Raw genomic sequence first — 21,892 nt, 5'->3', positions numbered from 1 at the left:
TTTCTGAGAGGAGTACCTTTCATTTGTCCATGAAAAGGATCTTACTCGCGCTGACTGACAGATCCGAAGCGTGCGCAAAAAAAACGCAGCAGACAGCCCGCGATATACACATATACACAGAATTACAGAATTTCAAAATATCTGTCTTGGCGAGTATTCACACAAACATTATCTGTTATGTCTTAAGGGAACGTTTGATTAACTGTTGGGGAAAAACATATGATATGTAACATTATTTTAGATCCATGTGGTACAATAGGTCTTAATATATAGTCAGTTTTATTAATGTTAATCAAACAATTGTGGTATCATGGGAAAAAAATATATGGGTTTTGATTTCATGTGTGCCAAATTTGGTCATTACCAGGGATTTGTAAGGTATGGTCGCTAAGTGACTGAGGGGAAAAAAAGTGTAATTAAATTACAGTTACTTATGAAAATGTTACAATTACAAAGGGGGTACATCTGAATATTTCTGCAAAAAGCTAGGATATATTGAATAATATGAATTTGTTGCTTTGCCTGTTTTTGATGATGCCTCCTGCCATTTAAAGGCCGTTTATTATTGTTTTTTGATGGGTTCTCTTGTTTGAATTTGCAGCGTCTGCCAATTACACCAACCCACATTGCTGCTGAAAGCTTTAGGCTACAACCTGTCTGAGAGTTGACACCATAGCAAGTGATAAAAATGTGTTCCAGTGCTGGAATTTTAAACATCGTTTCATCCAGAAATTTGTATTTAACCTCAGAACAACCTCAAAGTAAAAAGAGGTGCTAAAGTCTGATTTTGTGGTGGCTGGGCTTTAAAATTAAACTATTATAATCTTTTTGAAAGTCTGACAGTAATCAGTGTGGAGTACTACTGCCTGGGTTAAATGATTAACATTTCTATCATTCTTTGATAGAAAAGCAATCAAAAGGTAATCAAATGTAATCAGTAACATTACTTTAATAAAGTACTTGAAATAGTTACACTACTTATTAAATTTTAAATAGGGTAACTTGTAATCTGTAACCAGTGGTGTAAAGTAACGAATTACAAATACTCTCGTTACTGTAATTGAGTAGTTTTTCTCAGGAATTGTACTTTATTAAGTAGTTTAAAAACAGTGTACTTTTACTTGAGTACATTTTAAGTGCTGTATCAGTACTTTTACTGCGCTATTTTCCCTAAACCTGCCGTCGCTATATTATGTTTATTTTTTTTCCTGTCAACGTGATTGGCTAAGACGAATAATCAGTCCTGTGACTCCATGCATCACGCGTGTGAGCTCCTGTCAAATCGACCATGATAGCGAGTCGCAGCCAGCCTAGAGTGAGAGGCACACGCGCTTTATGAACGGGGTTGTTGCTGGTTACTGTATGATGCCTGAAATTGTGAAATTGCCTTAAACAATTACTAAAAATTGTTTGCAGAATATTACATTTTCTAATACATGCACAAATGGTACGTATTCTGTTAGCGCTGCATGAGCTTGCAGTGCCATCTGCTGGAAACACTTCATTTAGCTTGATTGTTTGCCAGGCTTCAAAGTGCATTAGGCATTAACCAATCGTCACTGCTAGATTTTTGTCCCTTACATCGATTTCGCTCCGCATGTAAACGCATTAACCAGCTTTCTGTCAGCTTATTGAAGTGCATATTTTAATTTAATGTGTTCTCACATGGCGATTTAAAATTTTTGTCCATGTATATAGCAAATAAGTTTTATAAAACATCAGATTTATATTTAAATCAGGTTGACTTCAGTGGTGAAAATTCTGAGTTACTCTATTCTGATTTCTGAAATGTATTCTTTTTACAGAGAAAACATCCATTGAAATTAAAGCAGTACATGCGTCTTGAAAAGAAATGTTACCAGATTATTGGTGGCTTTCTCAAATATTACATGGCTGTATTTCAAAAATAACACTTGGAGAAATAGTGAAATAGTGTTGGTGTTCTCGTGTTTTTTTGTTCTTACTGAGAATCATCCATAAAAGAGTAAGCTACATTTTTAATGTGCAGGGTATAATGTGGAATAACATTAATAGCATAATACTCACTATACACTACTCTTGAGTACTTTTAAAAGGGCTACTTTTTAACCCTACTTTGAGTAGTATTTAGGACAGGTACTTTTACCCTACTAGCACTACATTTTTTGATAAGTAACAGTACTTTTACTTTAGTATGCTTTTTCAGTACTCTTTCCACAACTGTCTGTAACCAATTGACCTATTGGTAAGCCCCTCCCATCGAACGCCGATGAGCCAATGGCAGTTGAGTATCAGTTGCACTGGGACCGGAACTCAAGCATCTTTAGGTGTTAGCGCCATAGAGATGCATTGGAAAATCCGAAGCTCTCATCGTTTTGATGGTGTTTATGCTACAAAAATGGTAAACGTCGTGCCTGAGGTACTGTAACACTGATTCCAGGGATCCTGAGAGGATTTTCTGTTTGTCATACTCTAAATAAGTTACTATTAAAGTTAGTAATTCCCTGCTAACGTACAAACCGACTAACTATAACTAACGTTAACTGTTCTCATGCAGCGGTGTAGGTCAGAAACACGAAGGTCTTAAATGTGAATTTATGTAATCTTACCCTGCGGTACATGAACAGTGTTGATCCTGGATGTTATTATCTGCTATCGTAACAACAGGCTTCTCCCGTTTGCATTGAGATCTGTAAACCATCGCTTCCAAATTAATCTCTCACCATATTTATTTTATTCCCATTTTATTTCTGTGAGTTTAGATATGTTTAAGGGTCTGCATTATCTGTCTTATAAGGAGGACTCCCATTTTGACGGGTGTTATAGTCAACGGGTAGTAAAGGGAGAGCTTGCACGCAGTTTATCGGAGTTGTTTTGCAGATACAAAGTTTACCAGTTATTAACTGCACCCCTGAAAAGGCATAAGGTCTGTGTATATGTTTGTTTACTGTAAGTGTTTTTGTGTCATTTGCTGTGTATGTTAATGGTAATGCCACGGAGAGAGGGCTAGAGAGAGAGAGTTTGTGAATGAGACGTTAATGCGCACTTATACTTTGTTTGTTCAGCTCTTACGATGATTTTTTTGAGTGAAAAACGACGTAATAAACTTGATAAACCATCAGTTAAGTTTGGCCATCATTCGGACGGGGTATACGCTACATTCTGTGTCCAAAAACATCTTGGGATAAGGTTTTCACACTGACAGCTGTCACTGTAAGATATAGCAACTCCGTTTGTTTGTCCGAGTTAGTAACAGTAACTAAGGGGGGCGGGGCTTACCGATAGGTCAATTACATTTCCAACGTAACTGTCATGATTTACCAGTGAGAGTACCACTGATTACCACCAGAGGGCACTCCATCCCGGACTGCCATTCCATCTAGACTGCATTTCTGAACGTTTTCCCTGGTTTCTTGTCTCTTGGTTTTGGGATTACTTGCCTGTTCTGTAGATTACCCTTTTGCCTGTCTCTCCTGTCTTGTTTGCCTGTTTGGACTGTTTGCATGTGTATGACCTTTTGCCAGTTTTATTTTTATTATGATTGTGGATTATCCTTTAATAAAGCTGCGTTTGGATTCTCAGCCTTTGTGTCTCAGAGCAGTAGGCTCAGAAATGCAGTTATACAACAAACAAGACTTCGCAAAGAATGACTGAGATAACCAGGCTTATATAGGGTGAGGTAAACAGGGAAATGCGACGCAGGTGTAACAATAAGTGATGATGAGTCTGGGCAAAGGATTATGGGAAATGTAGCCTAGATGGAATGACAGTCTCTCACTGGTGAATCGTGACAGTAACCTTCCTTTATAGTATGAACTCTTTATATAATATGAACATGTGTAAATGTGTTGAAAAAGAGCTATTCTGTCTTAAAAAATTCTGTACGTTGTCCTTATAGAGAACATTATGGATTCTTATAGTGTTTAATGATGGAAATCCCTCTCTCATCTCTCTCTTTTCTCTCTCCTGAAAGTGGTCATGTGTGGCTGCATCCGAAATCACATACTTCCCTACTATATAGTAGGCAAAAAGCAGTATGTCACAAAAGAAGCATGTCCGAATTCACAGTACTCATAAAAGAGTACCCAGATGACCTACTACTTCTGGCATGATGCAGAAGTGTGCATATGATGGACACTTAATAATCCCATGAGGCCACGGGAGAGGATTTGTGAATGGCACGTAGGTCACATGATAAGGAAAACATGGCGAATGTAGTATATCGAAATTACATTCGTACTACACACACTCATACCAAAAAATTAATTACTTATTCAAACTAATTACCTACTCAAGAGAGTATGCGATTTTGGACGCAGCCAATGTGTCTGAACTAGTCAGAGAGCTGATGATGCATAAGAAAATTAAAGTACTAATATTCAAATCACTCCTTTGATTTTCCTAATACTGTCCTGCATAACATTCAGTCATAATTCCATCTAGGAATTCCTTCTTTTTACACAAGAAATATTTGCCATTTATGTTTCTACAGAGATCTGTATCTATCCTCTACATAAAGACACTCTTTGGATTCAAGGACTATAGTCAAGTGCAGAAAGCAAGGAAGATACAGAAACACAGCAGTGACCACAACCTACAGTATGTGTCCAGCACACAAATGAGAAAGCACAGGTCAGAGAAGTCTACTGTTGCACAATGAAGCAAAGGAAAGATGAAAAAGGAGGAGTGTCTACAGCAGCAGGGCAGCGGGGGAGAGCAAGTTTAGTCGCTGTGGGAGTTCTGTACTGGTCTAGAAGTTTCTATGGAGACTATAGGTTGGAAAGGACAAAAAGAAACACTATGCTGTGGCTCAGACACAATGCTCTCAGGATGAGAGTTTTTTTGTTACCTTTTCTCTGTTTGTCGCCCATGGGTCTGCTGACTGCCTGGCTACAGTCAAACTATGACAGAAAACATGTCGTTTCAAACCAGGGAAAGACAGGCAGCAGTGCATTATGAAAAAACAAAAACAAAACAATGATGCAGCAACAATAAACAAAATCATAAGCAGTACGTAAAAAAACCCAAAGAAAAAGACTTTTACACTCATTCTAAAAAAAAAGAAGGTCAAAGATGGACAAACCCAAACACTGGTTAAAATTTTTCAAGTAGAATTTTAAACTCAACGGTTGGGTTTGTCCATATTTGACCCAAACATGGGTTGAAACAACCCATCATTTTTTTTAGAGTGAATAGATTGAGTAAAACAACATGGGTGTGCAACACAGAAGAGGAAGCAGGATAGAATGACAAGGCCTCTGTCAGAGATGAGTGCCTGGGGTAAAGGTGCGTTCAAGTCATGTCAGAAAGATCATATTTACGAGTTGAATGCACATGAACGCCACCACAAAGTCGTAAATATGAGTGGGAAACTCTGAATTTTCTTTGAAGCCCCCCAATGCGAGTTGGGGGTGTGTCAGTGAGAAACATGGCGGAATACCACAGTACTAATAGGTATTTAGCAGTGACATTGTCAGGCTTTTTTATTTCAACAAAACAAGCTAGGGATTTGAACTGGGATCTCTGGCTTGGGAGGCGGGCGTGCTAACAAGGATACTAAAGACCGCAGCCTCTAGTGCCAGTCTCTCTAGTGCCTTTTGAGATCAGTGGAGTGAGGTTTACAAGCACAGCTCTTACTGGCCTAAGTCCATTACACTCACCCCCTAAACCTCACTCCCATCCAGGTCACGGCACCACATGTTACCGGTCCTACTCAACCTGCTCTGAGCGAGATTCGAAACGGGGTCTCTGGTGTGAGAGGCTGGAGCGCTAACAAGGACGTTAAGGATCACAGCCTCTATCGTCAGAAACTAGAGTGCATTTTGAGGCCTGGGGAGTGAGGTTTACATGCAGTTCTTACTGGCCTACGTCCGTTACATTCGTAACACGATTTTTACGCCCCGGGACACAATTTTTACCAGGGAGCCCTCCCGGAATGCGATTGGGATAGTTTTGCCCATGAATGGGTGGGTTTGAATAGAAGTTGGGCCAGTTTTGATACGCAAACCTGGCAACCCTGGTAATATCATTGTAATATGTGACCCTGGACCACAAAACCAGTCACAAGGTAAATTTTTTTTTCATCTGAAAGATCTGGCCGAGATTCAACTATTTGAAAATCTGGAATTTGTGGGTGTAAAAAAGTCTAAATATTGAGAAAAGCGCCTTTAAAGTTGTCCAAATGAAGTCTTTAGCAACGCATATTACTAATTATAATACATTTCTGATATATTTACGGTAGGAAATTTACAAAATATCTTCATGGAACATGATTGTGGCGAGCAGCGAGGCCGAGGGACCGTGATGGCGGGACGAGGCGGCGCTCATCAGAGAGGATGAGCGCCAGCTGCGAGCCGCAGCGATCTCGGCCCTTGCGGAGGAGTGAGGGAGTATAAAGGAGGAGCGACGACAGTGAGGGACGAGAGAGGACCAGGCCTGGGTTTTGTGTTATGTTTTATTTTGTGTTCGCTGCAGTCGTCCGTGAGGGGCTGCAGCTTTTTATTTTCATTTGTGTTTGTATGTAGGCGGCAGTCGACCGCGAGGGGCTGCCGCCGCCATTTTATTTTGTCTTTATTTTGATTAAATATTTTGAATGTCCGCCGGTTCCCGCCTCCTTCTTCCTGTACAAACATCGTTTACTACAATGATCTTTACTTAATATCCTTGCTTTACTTTATTTTGACCCATACAATGTATTGTTGGATATTTCCATTAATATACCTGTGCAACTCATGACTGGTTTTGTGGTCCAGGGTCACATATAAAAATATATGTAATAATAAAGTGTACAGTGGCTTCATAACTAAAGCAAAACACACCTGATGCACAATCTTTGTTCTTCATTGTCTAGAAATAGAGTTAAAAAACCTTGCCCTATTGCAAAATTGACTTGAACTAGGGTCACCTGACAACGTAAACATAACTTCCCAACTCGTAAATATGAACTTCACGGGAGGACTTGAAAGCACAATAAATTCACTAAACAGTTGCGGCACTTTTGCCAGTAATTTATCAAAAGATGATCAAATGACAATTTGACACTCAAAACTTTTCAAAATGAACAATAGTGTCATGCAAATTGTGTTAACCGCCATTTTTGGGGGCATGCTTGCTTTGAATTCGAATTAAAATGTTCATATTTTTTACCTGATTTGCATGATTTCTTTAATGAACAGATGCTAAAACAACACAGACAACATGTGCATATAAAATCGCAAGCTTAGTGAATTCTCCCCTCTACATTGAAACATTCCAGGACAAGAAGGAGCTATCAGTGAGCTTTGGGGTCTCCAAACCAGAATAAATGGCTAGAATGTTGCTATAATGTACAGATTAGACCATTTTTTTCAGTGAAATACAGTGAACTTCTATACAGTATTAAATATGATTGGATAACCACAATAAATGTTGACGTGTACGGTCACTTTCATTGCATACATGACCCCTGTGTTCCCTCCATTATAAAGTCATACATTATGTATTAAGGATAATGCGCTAAAAGCCTTATCTGGTCTCTCTGCCACGACAACCATTGCTGAGTTATACTGCATTATGTCAGCTTGGCTAATAGTCTGTAATCTATTCTACTCTGCTCAATGTTAAAAGAACCACAAAAGGGCAAAATAGACACAAAACTGTCACTAAAATTAATATTATCCCTTCTATGCCATGATCCAGATATGAGCTGAGCTACAATACAGCAAGAACAGAGCCCAGCAAGGCGAAATCTGCAGACATGACATATCTCACTAATTATGTCTTAATTGGCACAGACTGCAAATTAGCATTTTGCTGTGTGTGTGTGTGTGTGTGTGTGTGTGTGTGTGTGTGTGTGTGTGTGTAAGAGTCCCATCCCAGTATTAAGCCCCTTCATTAAGCTGTTTGATGGTGCATCTGCTCCAAGTTCGGTCAACACAATACTTTGTAAAGAAAATATCATTTTGGGGCTAATTTTGTGTGGACAAAAGACAAACACAAGACGCAAAAAAATCTGTTAATTAGTCAATTAATGCCTTAAAGGTCTCTATATGAAGCTCCAACAAATGAGGAAACTAGAGGAGAGGGTGAATGTCGCGGAAAACATACATCTGCTACTCGCCCCTCACTTCAGCAAATTATTTCTTCACGGTTGGGCTCTGATACAAATAATTCAACTCAACTGCAGGGAAACAGTTGCATCGAGGCATAACCAAACACGCTAAGATTAGGTAAACACACTAACACACGCTTATAATCATACAACACACTCTGTGCGAGTACTGATAAACGTTAAGAGCATAACCTTTAAAGCAAGACAATTACAGTATTAGATTCATGAGACCACCTCGCACTGTTATTATACATTATCAGTGCTATGGGGTTTTGAAAGTTTTAATGAGCCATTTGTACTAGGAAGCAGTTTGATTAGCACACGTTGATAGGGGTCACAAAATGAAATCATGCTTTGAATTGAACTTTCTAATGGTAGATGAAGGCCTTTAACACCAGTAATTTAAGTAGGTGACTCAACTTAAGTAGGATACATATTTTAGCTGCATATATATAAAAAAAAAAGTCATAATGTATTATACCATGAATAATTTGCAACAACAAATATTGTTGGTGTTGCAAGATGGTTTCTAAGGTCTAAAGACCTCACCCAAAAAAACTAAAGATATTCCGGTCTCGACTCTACGAAGTGTGCAAATGATGAGCACAAAAAATATATATCATGGCCATGATTTACAAATGGCGACAAATCCATGTTGGCCTCTCAATCATTCTGGCTTTGACTTTGACGAGCCTAAAAATTTAACTTTTAACACTTTTTGTCACCCTAACAACAAACAGGGTTGTACATCCAGTGAATATTAGTTTCTGTTCTTCTCAATTTTGATTTCGTTTTAACTCCTACGGTGGCCGATTTAGTCCAAGATTAACATGGCTTCCAGTTCGACCTCGTCCACATTCGACACGGTGCCATCGAGTGTTAAAACGCGAAAAGGTATGTCCCTCTTTGGCTAATGTACTTTCAAGATGGAGGGGCAACATGGCGACCCGTATTCGAACCCCTCACGTTTGTATTTTCAATGGCATATTATAAACTTACGAGAATACTTTATTATACTTGAAAGAAGTAAATATACATCAATGAGCACATATATTTTTGAAAGAACTAAGTGTTTTTAGCTAAGAATAAACTAAAAAAGTTACACAGTGTAGCTTTAAGTCTCTGGATGTAAACACAGAGATTGCAGATATATCAAATGTTTGGAGGTTTCACCAGGACAACAACTTCTTCTTGGTCTTTAAAAATGGCTGACATTAATGTTTAGCACTCTTATGGAAATATGATAATATGCTGTAATTATAATTTAAATCAGATTAATTTTCAAATTGTTTGTTATAAATTAAAATCTCAGGGAAATGATATGGGATTTCTAATCAAAATATGACTTTCTGTTACAAAACAGGGCATTGATTTCATAAATGTCCACTGTAGAGGATGCCAGGACTTAAATCATGTTTATCAGGCATTTTGGAGACACAACAAGTGAATAGGGAAATAAATTACATATCAATATTCCTATGAAATATTAGATATTATTATGAAAATGTTGCCAATTATTACCCCCATTTTTATACTTTTATTTTCATTACATGTTGCACCAAGAGCACATTAATATTCAAATTAGATGCAGTGTATAGATACATTGCATTGAATGGGAAAATCCAAGTATGGCCATTTTACCCACATATTTCATAAAGTAAAATGGTAGGCTATATCAATGCATTCCGTTAACTCTTTCATATCATAGCCGAGAATCATCTTTTTAATCAAAGTTTGTTTAAAAAAAATCCTGAAACCTAAAAATTGATTGGTGAATTGAAAATAAATGCCATTGTTTTTGCCTATACATGCAATTTAATGTCATTTTATTTTTAAACAACTGAGTTCTGGTGTCAACTACAGAGGACATATCATAACATATGAATAAAATATAATTTTTCAAAAATGTTTTTCCCCCCATTAATTTAAGCTCTAAACAATGTAATGACAAGAAAAAATACAACAACAAAAAAATAAAAATTCTGGGTCCCAGGAGGATATGGCAATTCATACTTTTTACTTCCAAAAACCATACATTTTACTATCAATCCTCCTCCTTCCAAGGAAGTTTGAGGTTTCATCATCCGTTGCATCAGAAGAAAAATGCCTAGAAATGCATAATTTGAAGCATCAGTCGTGTCCATTGCACAAATGCGGGTTACGTGCCTACAGTAAGTTTAATACTTAGTCTTGGGCTTGTTCAAATCTTTTATAATTACCAAGCCTTTGCATATATTTATGATGTTTACCCTTTCATACAACAGTCAGTGGGAGTAAGAGCAGAAGTTTTCTGTTAATGCATATTTCAAGAGCCAGACTGTTGCCTTCCTCTGCTCTCAACTTCCCCGCTGTGTTCATTTGTAGGAGCCCCATTAGCATGAATAGATTGAACACAGGGTACCAGTCCTTCATCCATTTGGGACCATATGGGGTGCTCCGCTACAGCTATCAGCCCAGCCAGCATCTTCACTTAGAGGTTAACTGCCTTTCAAACTGCATCAAGCTCCATTCGCACTAACATGTGCAATTTAACGGACTGCAAGTGACTAAGGCGCCTCCACTGTCCCCATAGAAGAAGAAAAAAATAATGAGACGAAGTGAACCCGTGGTACGAACGAGAGATTGAAGTCAGAGTATGTAGGAGGAAAATAGAGAGAAAGACGATTAGATGGAATGGTGAGTGCCGTTTTTGGATGTGTTAGAGACCCACTAAGCTCACTGTCCTCACCAGCTGTTAGAATGATCTAATAGGATAAAAGTCAAGTCTAGAATAAGACAGGAGGGGAAAAATGGCTTAGATATTTCCCGAATTTACACTCATCTCTTTACCGGCCCACACATGACATGGTTCTGACCGAACGCGCTACATCGGAATCACCTTGTTGCTGGAAGAGTATATGCTTACTTACCGTATACCGATCTGGCTCATTCTCGATTTTAATGCAGATGTGTGGCCACATTGATCAAAATTAGATTGTACGTGTTTATGATCTTTTAAAATTGTAACTTTTGTGGTTTATATGAATTTATATTCATGGTTTTGTTTTAATAAATGTTAAAGAAAGGGTTTAAAATAGCACAAGCACAATTTACAGCAGTACATCACAACATCGCAGGGAATATTCCACGGCGAGCTAGCACGGAAAAACACGACCTACTTTGAGAAAACACCCAACATTTAGTCCTCTACACCTCTTGGACTCTACAGGATTTACACGGCACCAATGAGAGCCTCTATAAATCAAGGCCCTCTCACACGGGGCTGGGAATACGGGGTCTGGTTGACATGCTTACGTTGGCTCTCTTTGTAAACGAAGCTCATTCTCCGTGTTAAAGGCTCGGATTGTCGCGGTGGAGGTGGAGGAGGAACCTGTGAAGGTGGCCGGATTGTTAGAGGGTTTTAAAGACTACTGACATTGCACTTTTTAGGCACAGCTTTAGTTTATGAGGTAGATGTGTTTTCATGAGGTAGACTGGTCTTGAGGGAAAAGCTCTGCCTTGTTGAATGGCTATGAATCCAGCAGGATCCACTGTAAAGGTAGATAAATAGTGCACTCATGTCTTTTAGATCATAGTTATCTTTATAAATGTGAAAACCGCTTCTTTTAGAATGAATTATGCCAACATCCACGCTAGTCCTGACCTGAAGAAGAAATCCAGTTAATTGATTGGCTTATAGGCACTGGGTTATTATAATAATTACAAATGTGCAATTTTGTTTTTTCAAACTCTCTTGAACACCATTATGGCTGTAATTATAGCATTGTCAACATATTCAAAGACCTGCGGAATGAAATCAAAATAATTTTATGCTGCATTTGCTTTCCCATTGGCAAATGCTTAAAGCACCATGACTCATCAATACTGTCAGAAGGACTCTACCGTCGAAACATTTGAAAAGCAGATAGAAAGAGTTTGATCGTCTGTTATGTGAGAACACGAATCTCTGATGCTTGTCTGCATACATAACCCAGCATTAGGTAGCCCAGATGTTTTTGACAGGACTGGCCCATTGTCGAGAAGCATAAACCACCTCTAATTACAATCATGACAAATGTAAACCGTTTAAATTAACCGAGTAATCATCAAAACAGTAATGAAGTGGATGTGGAAGACAATTTAAAAAAAATAAAATTACATTCTATGAATTATACATTATAAAATTGCATTATACTGCAACAAATTACAGTAAATAAATGTTTTCTTGTCTGCTGAATGCTTTTATATAGAAGATTGTTTCCATCACAGAATAAAAAAGGTTATTGCAACTTTTTATCTCACTTTTTTTCCTCGACTTCTTTTCTCGCAATTGCGACATCTCGCAAATCAGACTTTATAACTCGCAATTGGAGATAAAAAGGCGCAATTATCTTTTTAAATGTTTTATTGGTGGAAACACGCTTCCATACTTTTATGTTCTGCTTCAGTTTAAGTGCAAATTGCTCAATGTTTCAATGCTTCCACCTAATTGTTTTTCTTTCCCTAATTGCTTCCCTGTTCGATTTAAGTCAAAGACTTGACTTGAGCCATGGTCAATCCTAGTTTAGAATTCTGGAATGGCCAATCAAATCACTCCATGGCCAGGGCCACCCCAGGACACGCCTCTGGTAAAAAAGCAATGCAGCACAACGATCTAAAGGCCTGCATTGGGCCAAAACTCAGGCTGCAGACAGCATGATCCAAATGAAAAGTGAGTGAGCATGTGGCAAATGCCACCAAAGTATACACTTGTCACAAATTGCGGGCAGGTAATTATCCGGAGGGCGTTTGTTTTTAAATCTTAATGGCAAAAGCCTCTGGACACTGGCATATGGATGTTTGCAATGCTCCTTCCTCTAATAGAACATTAAAGATTCAGCAGTCTAGCTAATGGAAAGATGAACAGTCAGCTCTTTCCAGGGAAAGCAGATAGGAGAGCTGCAGCGGGCAGGTGTACTTGGACAAGCTTAATGGTGGGAGACTGAATATGATCCAACTATTAATACTGTATTAATTAACTTACAAAACACAAGGCTCAGGGAAAAGCAAAGCAGAGAATGCTCTGATAAAGATGTTTCCAAACACCAGGTGCATGTGCAATTACCTTTCAAAGAGTTTTTTTTTTTTATATACTTTAAATCCAAGTACCAGAAACTGTTCACTCCCTATCATTTAAAGGGACAGTTCACCCAAGGTTAACACTTCTGTCATCATTTATTCTCCCTCATGTCATTCCAAAAATGTATTCTGTGACGCATAAAAGATATTTTAAAAACATGGTTTTGTTCATACAATGAAAGAGGTGTCCAAAACAACAATGAACCCCAATGACTTACATTGCATTGATAAATCATTTTCATTCTCAACATTTTCAGTGTTTATTAGCGTATGCATATTGCATTTTAATCACATTTATTATCAAACCGTTTATGAATTTTAATCCCTGTCATTTTAAAGCAGGTTAAAAGGACATTAATGCGTCCTCAAAACAAGACGTTTTCTGCCTCCCGGGTAACAAATTATTTATGTAAATATCATTAGCGTCTCAGGTTTAAGTAAATGATTTAGTGCTCCAGTTACTATTACTTTAAAACTCCTGCAGTGGTGCACGTGTGAGCATGGTGACACATTAGTGACTTTGTAACGCAAATATGCAGGATTTTTAGCAAGCACAGGGTTAGATTATTTCCCTTGGGTTGGGTATAAGTGTGGGGTTTGTGGGTTAGAGGGGTCTTACCTTGAAAGAGGACATGGCAGGGTCCCTGTTATACCTGTCTATGGTGTGGAACTTGGTGGAGTGGTTGAGTTCATGGTACAGCTCTGAGTGTCTTTTGCGAGTGTGCATCACTTTCTGTAAGGAAGGGGAAAAACAAACAAACAAAAAAACAAAAAGAAACAAAAGCAAAAATAAGAAAGGGCAGGCCAGGGAGGAGCTGGGTCGATGGTGATCCAGTTAAACCGCAAGACTAGGGTGACGATAAACACTCATCCTCCCGAAGGGTGGTGTTTTGATTGGTTAATAAAACTGATGGGAATCAAGCAATGTTAAAGCTCCCTGGTCAGTATTATTTTCCTACTTACAGACACTTCCACCAATTCCCAGAGTTAAATGGATGTGGTTGGAAGTTGGCGGAACTGTTTTGTCACAAAGACTTTAGATATACAAAGACGGGAGAAAGTGCAACACTCAATATGGTGGAATAAGTTCCGCCTTCTAAATAAAAGAGCCAATCAGCAATTGGTAAAGTCAGCTGCCGTTAGAAGCTCCGCTTGCTAAAATAACAGTAAGTGTTCTGAGACGCGTGCTTATGACTGCAGGTACGCATTGGCTGGTCCAGCCTGAAAAATGCAGTGGTTTATTTTTTCATGATTTAAGAGACTAACTTATGAGACTGTTGCTGTCAGATTTCAGTGGTGATATTAAATATGAAATTTAATTGTAAGCTTGAAGAGGTTGAAGCCGTATTGCAAGTGTGGAATAGCTGCCCGAGAGCCATTTCAAAGATGGTCGCCAAGTGAAATGACTTTTGACATTTATGGGTCACACTCAGGACCTTCGGGTCAAACATGACCCGGAGGACGGGATTAAGATAAAAAAGATTTGAATAAAATCAATGAAATATATTTTTTATTCAATAATATTTTTTCTTTTCTTTTTATGGTGTTTTGAGATAATTTTATGATTTATAATTAATATTTATGCAATAATTATGACCCATTTTTTCCCATTGAACATAATAAAAAATGTATATATATATATATATATATATATATATTTTTTTTTTTTTTTTTTTTTTTTTATCATTAAAGCTGTATTTCATTTTAGAGTCAAGCCTAGGCCTCATGCCATCCGGTGGACACATTGAGCATTTTGATCACGCAATAGTACATTTTTACCAATAGAAAATTGTAGCTTTATCGGAATGGTCCAAAACTTGATGACTTTATTGGTACTTGGTATATGAACACCCAAAAAATTGGGGACAGGATTTGAAAAGTCTAAGTGGTCGTAAAAAAAAATTGTCACACTCAGGACCTTCGGGTCAACAATTACCCCCATAGGAACGGGTCAAAATTTACCCCCATAGGAAATGAATGGGAAATTGGCAAAAATATTAAATTTTTTTGTTTTTTTGTCCATACAATCTACAAATCAGCCAGGATGCAGAAAAAAAGGACTCAACAGTGAAGGGGTGAATCTCTAAAACATCAAGAGTGCAAAACAGACAAAAAAACTCACTCACACACACACACACTTATACAAGCAAAAAAACACGCACACACAAATGAACGCGTGCCATTCCAAAAGCTAATTGTGTTTGTGTGTGTGAGTTTTTTTTGTCTGTTTTGCACTCTTGATGTTTTAGAGATTCACCCCTTCACTGTTGAGTCCTTTTTTTTTACGCACAAAAAAACCTCTGTATTTTCATATTTTTGCCAATTTTCCATTCATTTCCTATGGGGGTAATTTTTGACCCGAAGGTCCTGAGTGTGAATTTTTTTTTACGACCACTTAGACTTTTCAAATCCTGTCCACAATTTTTTGAGGTGTTCATATACCAAGTACGAATAAAGTCACCAAGTTTCGGACCATTCTGATGAAGTTACGATTATTTAAAAAAAATTATAAAACGCTTCGGGTCATTTTTGACCTGAAGTACCCCAGAGGGTTAAACAGCTTATTGTAGATGCAAGTTAATCGCCGTTCTAAACGAATCTGCTGCATTGTAACACACACACATACAGACAGTCAATACTGTTCTGTGATTTATCAATAAAATAGCTTAGAAACTGAAAAGTTCTAGCATATATAAACCCACAGCTTCACTATTAGTAGAGACGCTGCCAGGTACTCACATGCAATCGCTCTCTTACTTTCATATAAATGTAATCTTTACTGTGCTACTTTATCTGTATCTGATTTAGAATTAGAAGAAATCTGGGAGAAATATAACGTCCCAAAGTAAAAAAAAAAGTATAAAAAAAAAAGTATAAAGTATACATTTTATGGCATTTCATTTAGCACATTTACCTGTTTAAATTAATTCTGTTCAGTGCAAAGTCAGAATATGAGCGCCAGCACACAACAATCCAGCCTGACCAGCCAACAAGTGCACCAAACTCCAAGCCAGCAAATCAGAGCAGTTTAACCATGCTGGGAGACTGACTAACCATTTATTTAGTTTATTATTATTATTATTTATTTATTTTTTACACAAGGGCAATACAGATTGTAGTTATAGCATATTTAGTTTTCTTTTTAAAGAGGATATGTAATGCATTAAAACTTAATACACTACAAATTATTAGATTATTCATTGACAGGCATTTTTCAACTAATTTACATTTTGAAATGTTTCACTGTAACAACAAAAAACTTTTTTAGTCACCTGACAACCCTAATTTATTTATTGGGACAGGAGGGAGAAGATCTCATGCATGGGAAAGGTTATGAAGCTCTAAAAGCATCTGAATGAGTTAGTAACAAGACATACCTCTGTTTGAGAAGAAGCCTCCATACTGGAGAGCAAATATCCAGTCATAACTTAAGCTTTCAAACATAATTGAACAACAGCTAGTTTAAAAGCACACAAGTGTGTTCTGGAAAAAAAAATTAATTGGGAGGCTTTAGACTGGAGATTTGCTGGATCCTGCCAGTTGATCATTCCATGGAGGTGCTCTCCAGGCTGCCTCAGTCATACACGTGCAGTCTCTACTCTTCTCATTATGCCGTTTATCTCTTACACACACACTAATGCCACTCACTCCACACGTAAAGACCTCTACACTGTTTCAGTGTTTCTGCAGCCTTGATCCTTCTGAATTCAGAAACATATACCTTGTACCATTTATATACCATTTTGAAATAAAGTGAGCAGATTTCTGAAATGCAAACCACAGTAAATGTTGTCACACCATATTTTTTGGACTACAGAAATGATGTGTTTACCTATTTAACTTTATTATGCCCAGTGCTAATTCTGCAGACTAGATGGAATACTCTCAAACTAATGACGCAAGGGCCTAAAACTAACTTTTTTGCCACACCTGCCAATGGCTGGTGACTTTGGAAAATGTACTGTAATTATTTTTTTACCGGCCGTGAAAACAGGCAGTAATGACACCAAAATATTAGATTCCACTGAAAATCCACAATTCTCTATTCCAATTTTGATACCACAGCTAAAACTACTAGCCTGCTAATATAAATGTAAAACATTATAAAAGAGAAGTAAACAGTAATCACAAGCAAAATCACAAATAAAAACGATACAACAAAGATACAAATGATATGAACAGTGCTTTTCAGGTAGGTCTGACAGCAGTTTTCAGGTACAGAAACTTAATAAAGTAAGCAAATGTAAAATAACACTGCATAGTCTTCACTGTATAAAATAAACATCCTTATGAATGAATCCTTAATAAAGTTACAAAAGTTATTTAGTCAAGAGCAGTGTGATTTTTTTCCCGTCCTTTGTGGTTTGATTAACATTAAAAACACACAGTAGCAGGAATATTAGGCTGGTGTCACTTTAAGAGTGAATGCATGGATCTAATATACTGATACGGTACACTTAAAGGGTTAGTTCACCCAAAAATGAAAATTCTGTCATTAATTACTTACGCTCATGTCGTTCGACACCCGTAAGACCTTTGTTCATCTACGGAACACAAATTAAGATATTTTTGTTGAAATCCGATGGCTCAGAAAGGCCTCCATTAGCAGCAATGACATTTCCTCTCTCAAGACCCATAAAAGGTACTAAAGACGTCGTTATGAAGTCCATCTCACTACAGTGGTTCTACAATAACTTTATGAAGTGACGAGAATAGTTTTTGTGTGCAAAAAAAAAATTAAAAAATAACGACTTTATTCAACAAGTCCCTGACGTGAACTCACGAAGCACCACGACACATGCGCCAGAATATGACGTAGAGCCGGAGTTCAGCATTCAGGAATTGCACACTTTAGCTAGCCTGACAAGCCAGACCCACATCAAGATGTTACTCAATTCTAGTCAGAATATGAGTCTGATACTGCTCCGTTGTTGGATAGACCCACAACCAATCAGAGCAACGGAGCGACGCATGTCAACAGAACTCAACTGCACACAGTGTTGCCAAGTGTTTTCACATGTCCGCGGGTTGAAACGACCCCAATTATGTGATTTTTAGACCCAGGAATGCGAATTTTAGAAGGCAAGAAAGTTTTTTTTTTTGGCAGGGTTGCCCCCCCTATTGGGCTTATTTTGGACTAGTTTTGAGTGGGCGGGTTTTGTTGTGAAAACTTGGCAACCCTGTCTGCACGCTGGAAGAAGTAGAAGAAGATGAGTGTAAATGATCTTTGATGGTGTTGTAAAAAATAATTTAAGGATACACAGAGTACTTACCAACATGATAATCATTTCTGAGAGAAATAGCGAAGGTGAATGTATATACAAACAAGTTCTCCGTTTAGGATTAGAACAAAAACAACCCAAGCGCTCTTTGGTGACGTGGATGGTTACGTTACTGTTTATCATCTGTCCATCGTCTAAAGCCCGCCCTGACAATTTCAGCTTCTGTTCGGGTATAGTTGCTCCACAACGGATCAATTCCAGACCAAACTGCCGATCTCAAATGTTGTGGACGGGGCTAAGTTTGGCTGGCATCCAGGCTGGGAACTCACTATTGGCAGGGCTCAATCCAAGGGGCGGGATAAACGGTTGTCTTTCAAATTCCCTCTGCACGCAATAGGATAGCGCTACAACCAACCAGAGCAACGAAGAAGGTGAAGCGGAGCTAGTTGATAGATTAAACTTTTGTCCGTAGCCTATCCGGTCGTCAAAACTCTGAACACATCTTCCTTTTTTTAAGAATGACTTAAGTGCCGTTCTTTGTTCTTTTCTCAAAGAAAAGCTTAACTACAAGTCTAACAGAGTCGAGGCCAAAGCCGATTCGAAAGACAGCTGTTCACCAGCTTCTAATTACAAGTAGCACAAGTATGTTAAGCCCGCCCACCAACTCTATACACGATGTGATTGGCCTGACCAGAGTTTGGTCAGGTCAAGCCAAAGGAGAGTCTAGATTTCTAGGCTACACTTTACCACCATTTTGAACACTACGCCAAGACCTAAAGCACAATCAATGTAGAATTCAAAAGCTTAGATATGGCGTGTCTTCCTCTGCTTGTAAACAAAGTTCCTCGCTTCCGGGTCATGTGTCAGAACCCCGGCTCTCACAAGACAAGAACTTGTTGAATAAAGTCGTTATTTAGATTTTTTTTTGCGCACAAAAACTATTCGCGACACTTCATAAAATTATTTTAGAACCACTGTAGTGAGATGGACTTTTTAACAACGTCTTTAGTACCTTTTATGGGTCTTGAGAGAGGAAATGTCAATGCTGCCAATGGAGGCCTTTCTGAGCCATCAGATTTCAACAAAAATATCTTTATTTGTGTTCCAAAGATGAACAAAGGTCTTACAGGTGTTGAACGACATAAGTAAGTAATTAATGACAGAATTTTCATTTTTGCGTGAACTAACTATTAAGACATAACCGACTATGTTTACTAAGATACTATTTTTTTTGTTACATAATTTTGTGTGAGTTTTTACGCTCAAGTGCAAGAAGACGCGAAAGAGAGTTAGGTTTAGTATCCACACGCAGTCTGAGAAGCGACTTTCTGGATGTGAGTAACGGAATTAACTCCCTTTCGCTTGTTCTTGCACTTGATTATTTAAATTGTCATGGCACGCTCACGTTAGAATTCATAAAAATGTTACCGGCCAACTGGTGAGTGACACAGTTTCATATACTTGCCAACGGCGATTTTTACTCTCATTTGGCGCTTGTTAATTTTAGGCCCTATGTAGTCACCCTATTTTGAAATAACGCTGAAAAAGCCTAAGGAATCAAGGCATGCGAAACACTGAGCAGTTCTGCCATGGATAGGACGGTTTATAATATACTAAATGCATGATGGGGGAAACAAGCACCAGTGCGGCAACCATCATTGGCTCCTTTGTAAGTCCACTGAAAAATCTCTAGCTAATGTTGGACAGAAGCACAAACACCAGTCTAAGGACAGATGGGGACGGGGTCTTACCTCAAAGTCCAGCTCAGAGTACCGTACTCTTTTCCTCTGGGGGAAGGGGGAGGGGGAGAGAAGACACCATCAATCACAAGTGCACATCTTTCAGCACCTGAGTAAACTTCGGCTCTGGCGTCCATGACACATTTGTCTCATGCAGGTGCAGTGAGCATATAACACACCTCAGCTGACTGAACTGTGCTTTTCCAGAGGGTGTTTTTTGATGTTGGGTCTCAAACTGACAGCATTACAATGTGCATAAATAAAAATGTCATGTAAAGAAAAAATGTTGTGTGCTTCTCACATCATATCTAAAATGTGTTACATCTAATGCAATGCATTTGCATACTTCTAGGCTGTCACTGAAAATGTCAAACAGGGTGGGTTGGACCATCGTTTCTATAGGCCAAACGCTGATGTTAAAAACAATTTTTTCCTCCATCAAACAGCATCAGTGATGATGATTTTAGCCTTTCATATTACAAAAAAAGTATGTCTCTGCATATACTGTAAACAGCAGACGCTGTGGTACGTTTGGAAAATAGCATGATATTTTATAAATGTCTCAGTTTGTAAACATCTCTAATCTTCTGTAAACAGCAAAAACCACTTCCTCAGCAGGAATTTGCTCAGTTCCAGCTATTTTTGTTTGCACATCTGCATGGTGCAATTTGCATAGTAATGTACAGGGTCCAAAATCAACTTTTTGCATCACTTGGGAAGCCAGTTGAGAAAGCCATCTGGCAATACATATTGGCCCTGAAACTATAGTATATGTCAAATGAAGAATGTTTGCTCTTTCTACATGTTACCTGCACACAGCTATCCCTGTTTATTGTCCTTGTTATACTGTAACAATACAAAGCTGGTTCTTGGAAAATGTGATTGTTTCGCTACATTATAGCAGTGCCGTTACTTTGCAATGATGTGACAAAGGATCAAATGTGTTGGTGAGGATCAACAACCCCCCCCCCATTTCAATAAATTACATTATATTTTAATTTTAATGGCTTAAAGGGATAGTTCACCCAAAAATGAAAATTCTGTCATCATTTACTTACTCTCAAGTTGTTCCAAATCTATATGAGTTTCTTTGTTCTGCTGAACACAAAATAAGATATTTTGAAGAATGTTTGTAACAAAGCAGATAGAGCAACCATTGGTTACAAACATTCTTCCAAATATCTTCTTTTGTGTTCAGCAGAACAAAGAAACTCATACAGGTTTGAGGGTAAGTAAATGATGACAGAATTTTCATTTTTGTGTGAACTATTGCTTTAATACAAGGAATAGGACACAGTGGGCCATATTTACTAAACAGGGCAAATTAGCATGAGAGCGATATTTCAAAAAAGCGCAGGTGGGTGTGGAAAGTTCTGCGCGTGATCTACAGACGACGCGCAAACTAAACAACACAGACGCAGCCGGATCATTTCCATAATGACCAGCACAATCTACCTGTTAGCGTCTAGTTTAACACATGCTTTTTTGGGGCGGTAAATAATGGCGCAAACATCAGTAAAATTGACGAGCGCAAACCTTAGCAAATCACCTTGCATGACTCATTTAAATACTAAATTCCCATGAATTTTGTGTTTGAAAGGGAAACTCCTACAAAGCATATGCAATAAGGTCAGCCGCAAAAATTACTCTGTTCATGCCTTTTCAGTGCTAATTTTTCACTGTCTTTAATATATCCTGACAGTAGTTTTTTTTTCTTTTTACGTCAAAAGAGGGTTTCACGCTGGTGCAAGCTAGTAAATCTGGCC

General features: G+C 38.1%; 1 protein-coding gene across 1 annotated transcript in view; it reads right to left on the bottom strand.

Annotated features, from left to right (window-relative positions):
- Positions 1-21,892, bottom strand: part of adgrb2 (adhesion G protein-coupled receptor B2) — a 498,704-nt gene that overhangs the window by 5,300 nt on the left and 471,512 nt on the right. The window contains 4 exon segments of the mRNA XM_079829044.1: positions 4,829-4,870; positions 4,872-4,880; positions 13,785-13,898; positions 20,139-20,174. Coding sequence (XP_079685170.1) covers positions 4,829-4,870; positions 4,872-4,880; positions 13,785-13,898; positions 20,139-20,174 — 201 coding nt within the window.

Source organism: Gobio gobio (assembly GCF_949357685.1).
Source record: "Gobio gobio genome assembly, chromosome: 11".
In the NCBI taxonomy this organism is placed as follows: Eukaryota; Metazoa; Chordata; class Actinopteri; order Cypriniformes; family Gobionidae; genus Gobio; species Gobio gobio.
The sequence above is the reverse complement of the archived record's forward strand: the minus strand, read 5'-3'. Positions and strand labels throughout refer to the sequence as shown.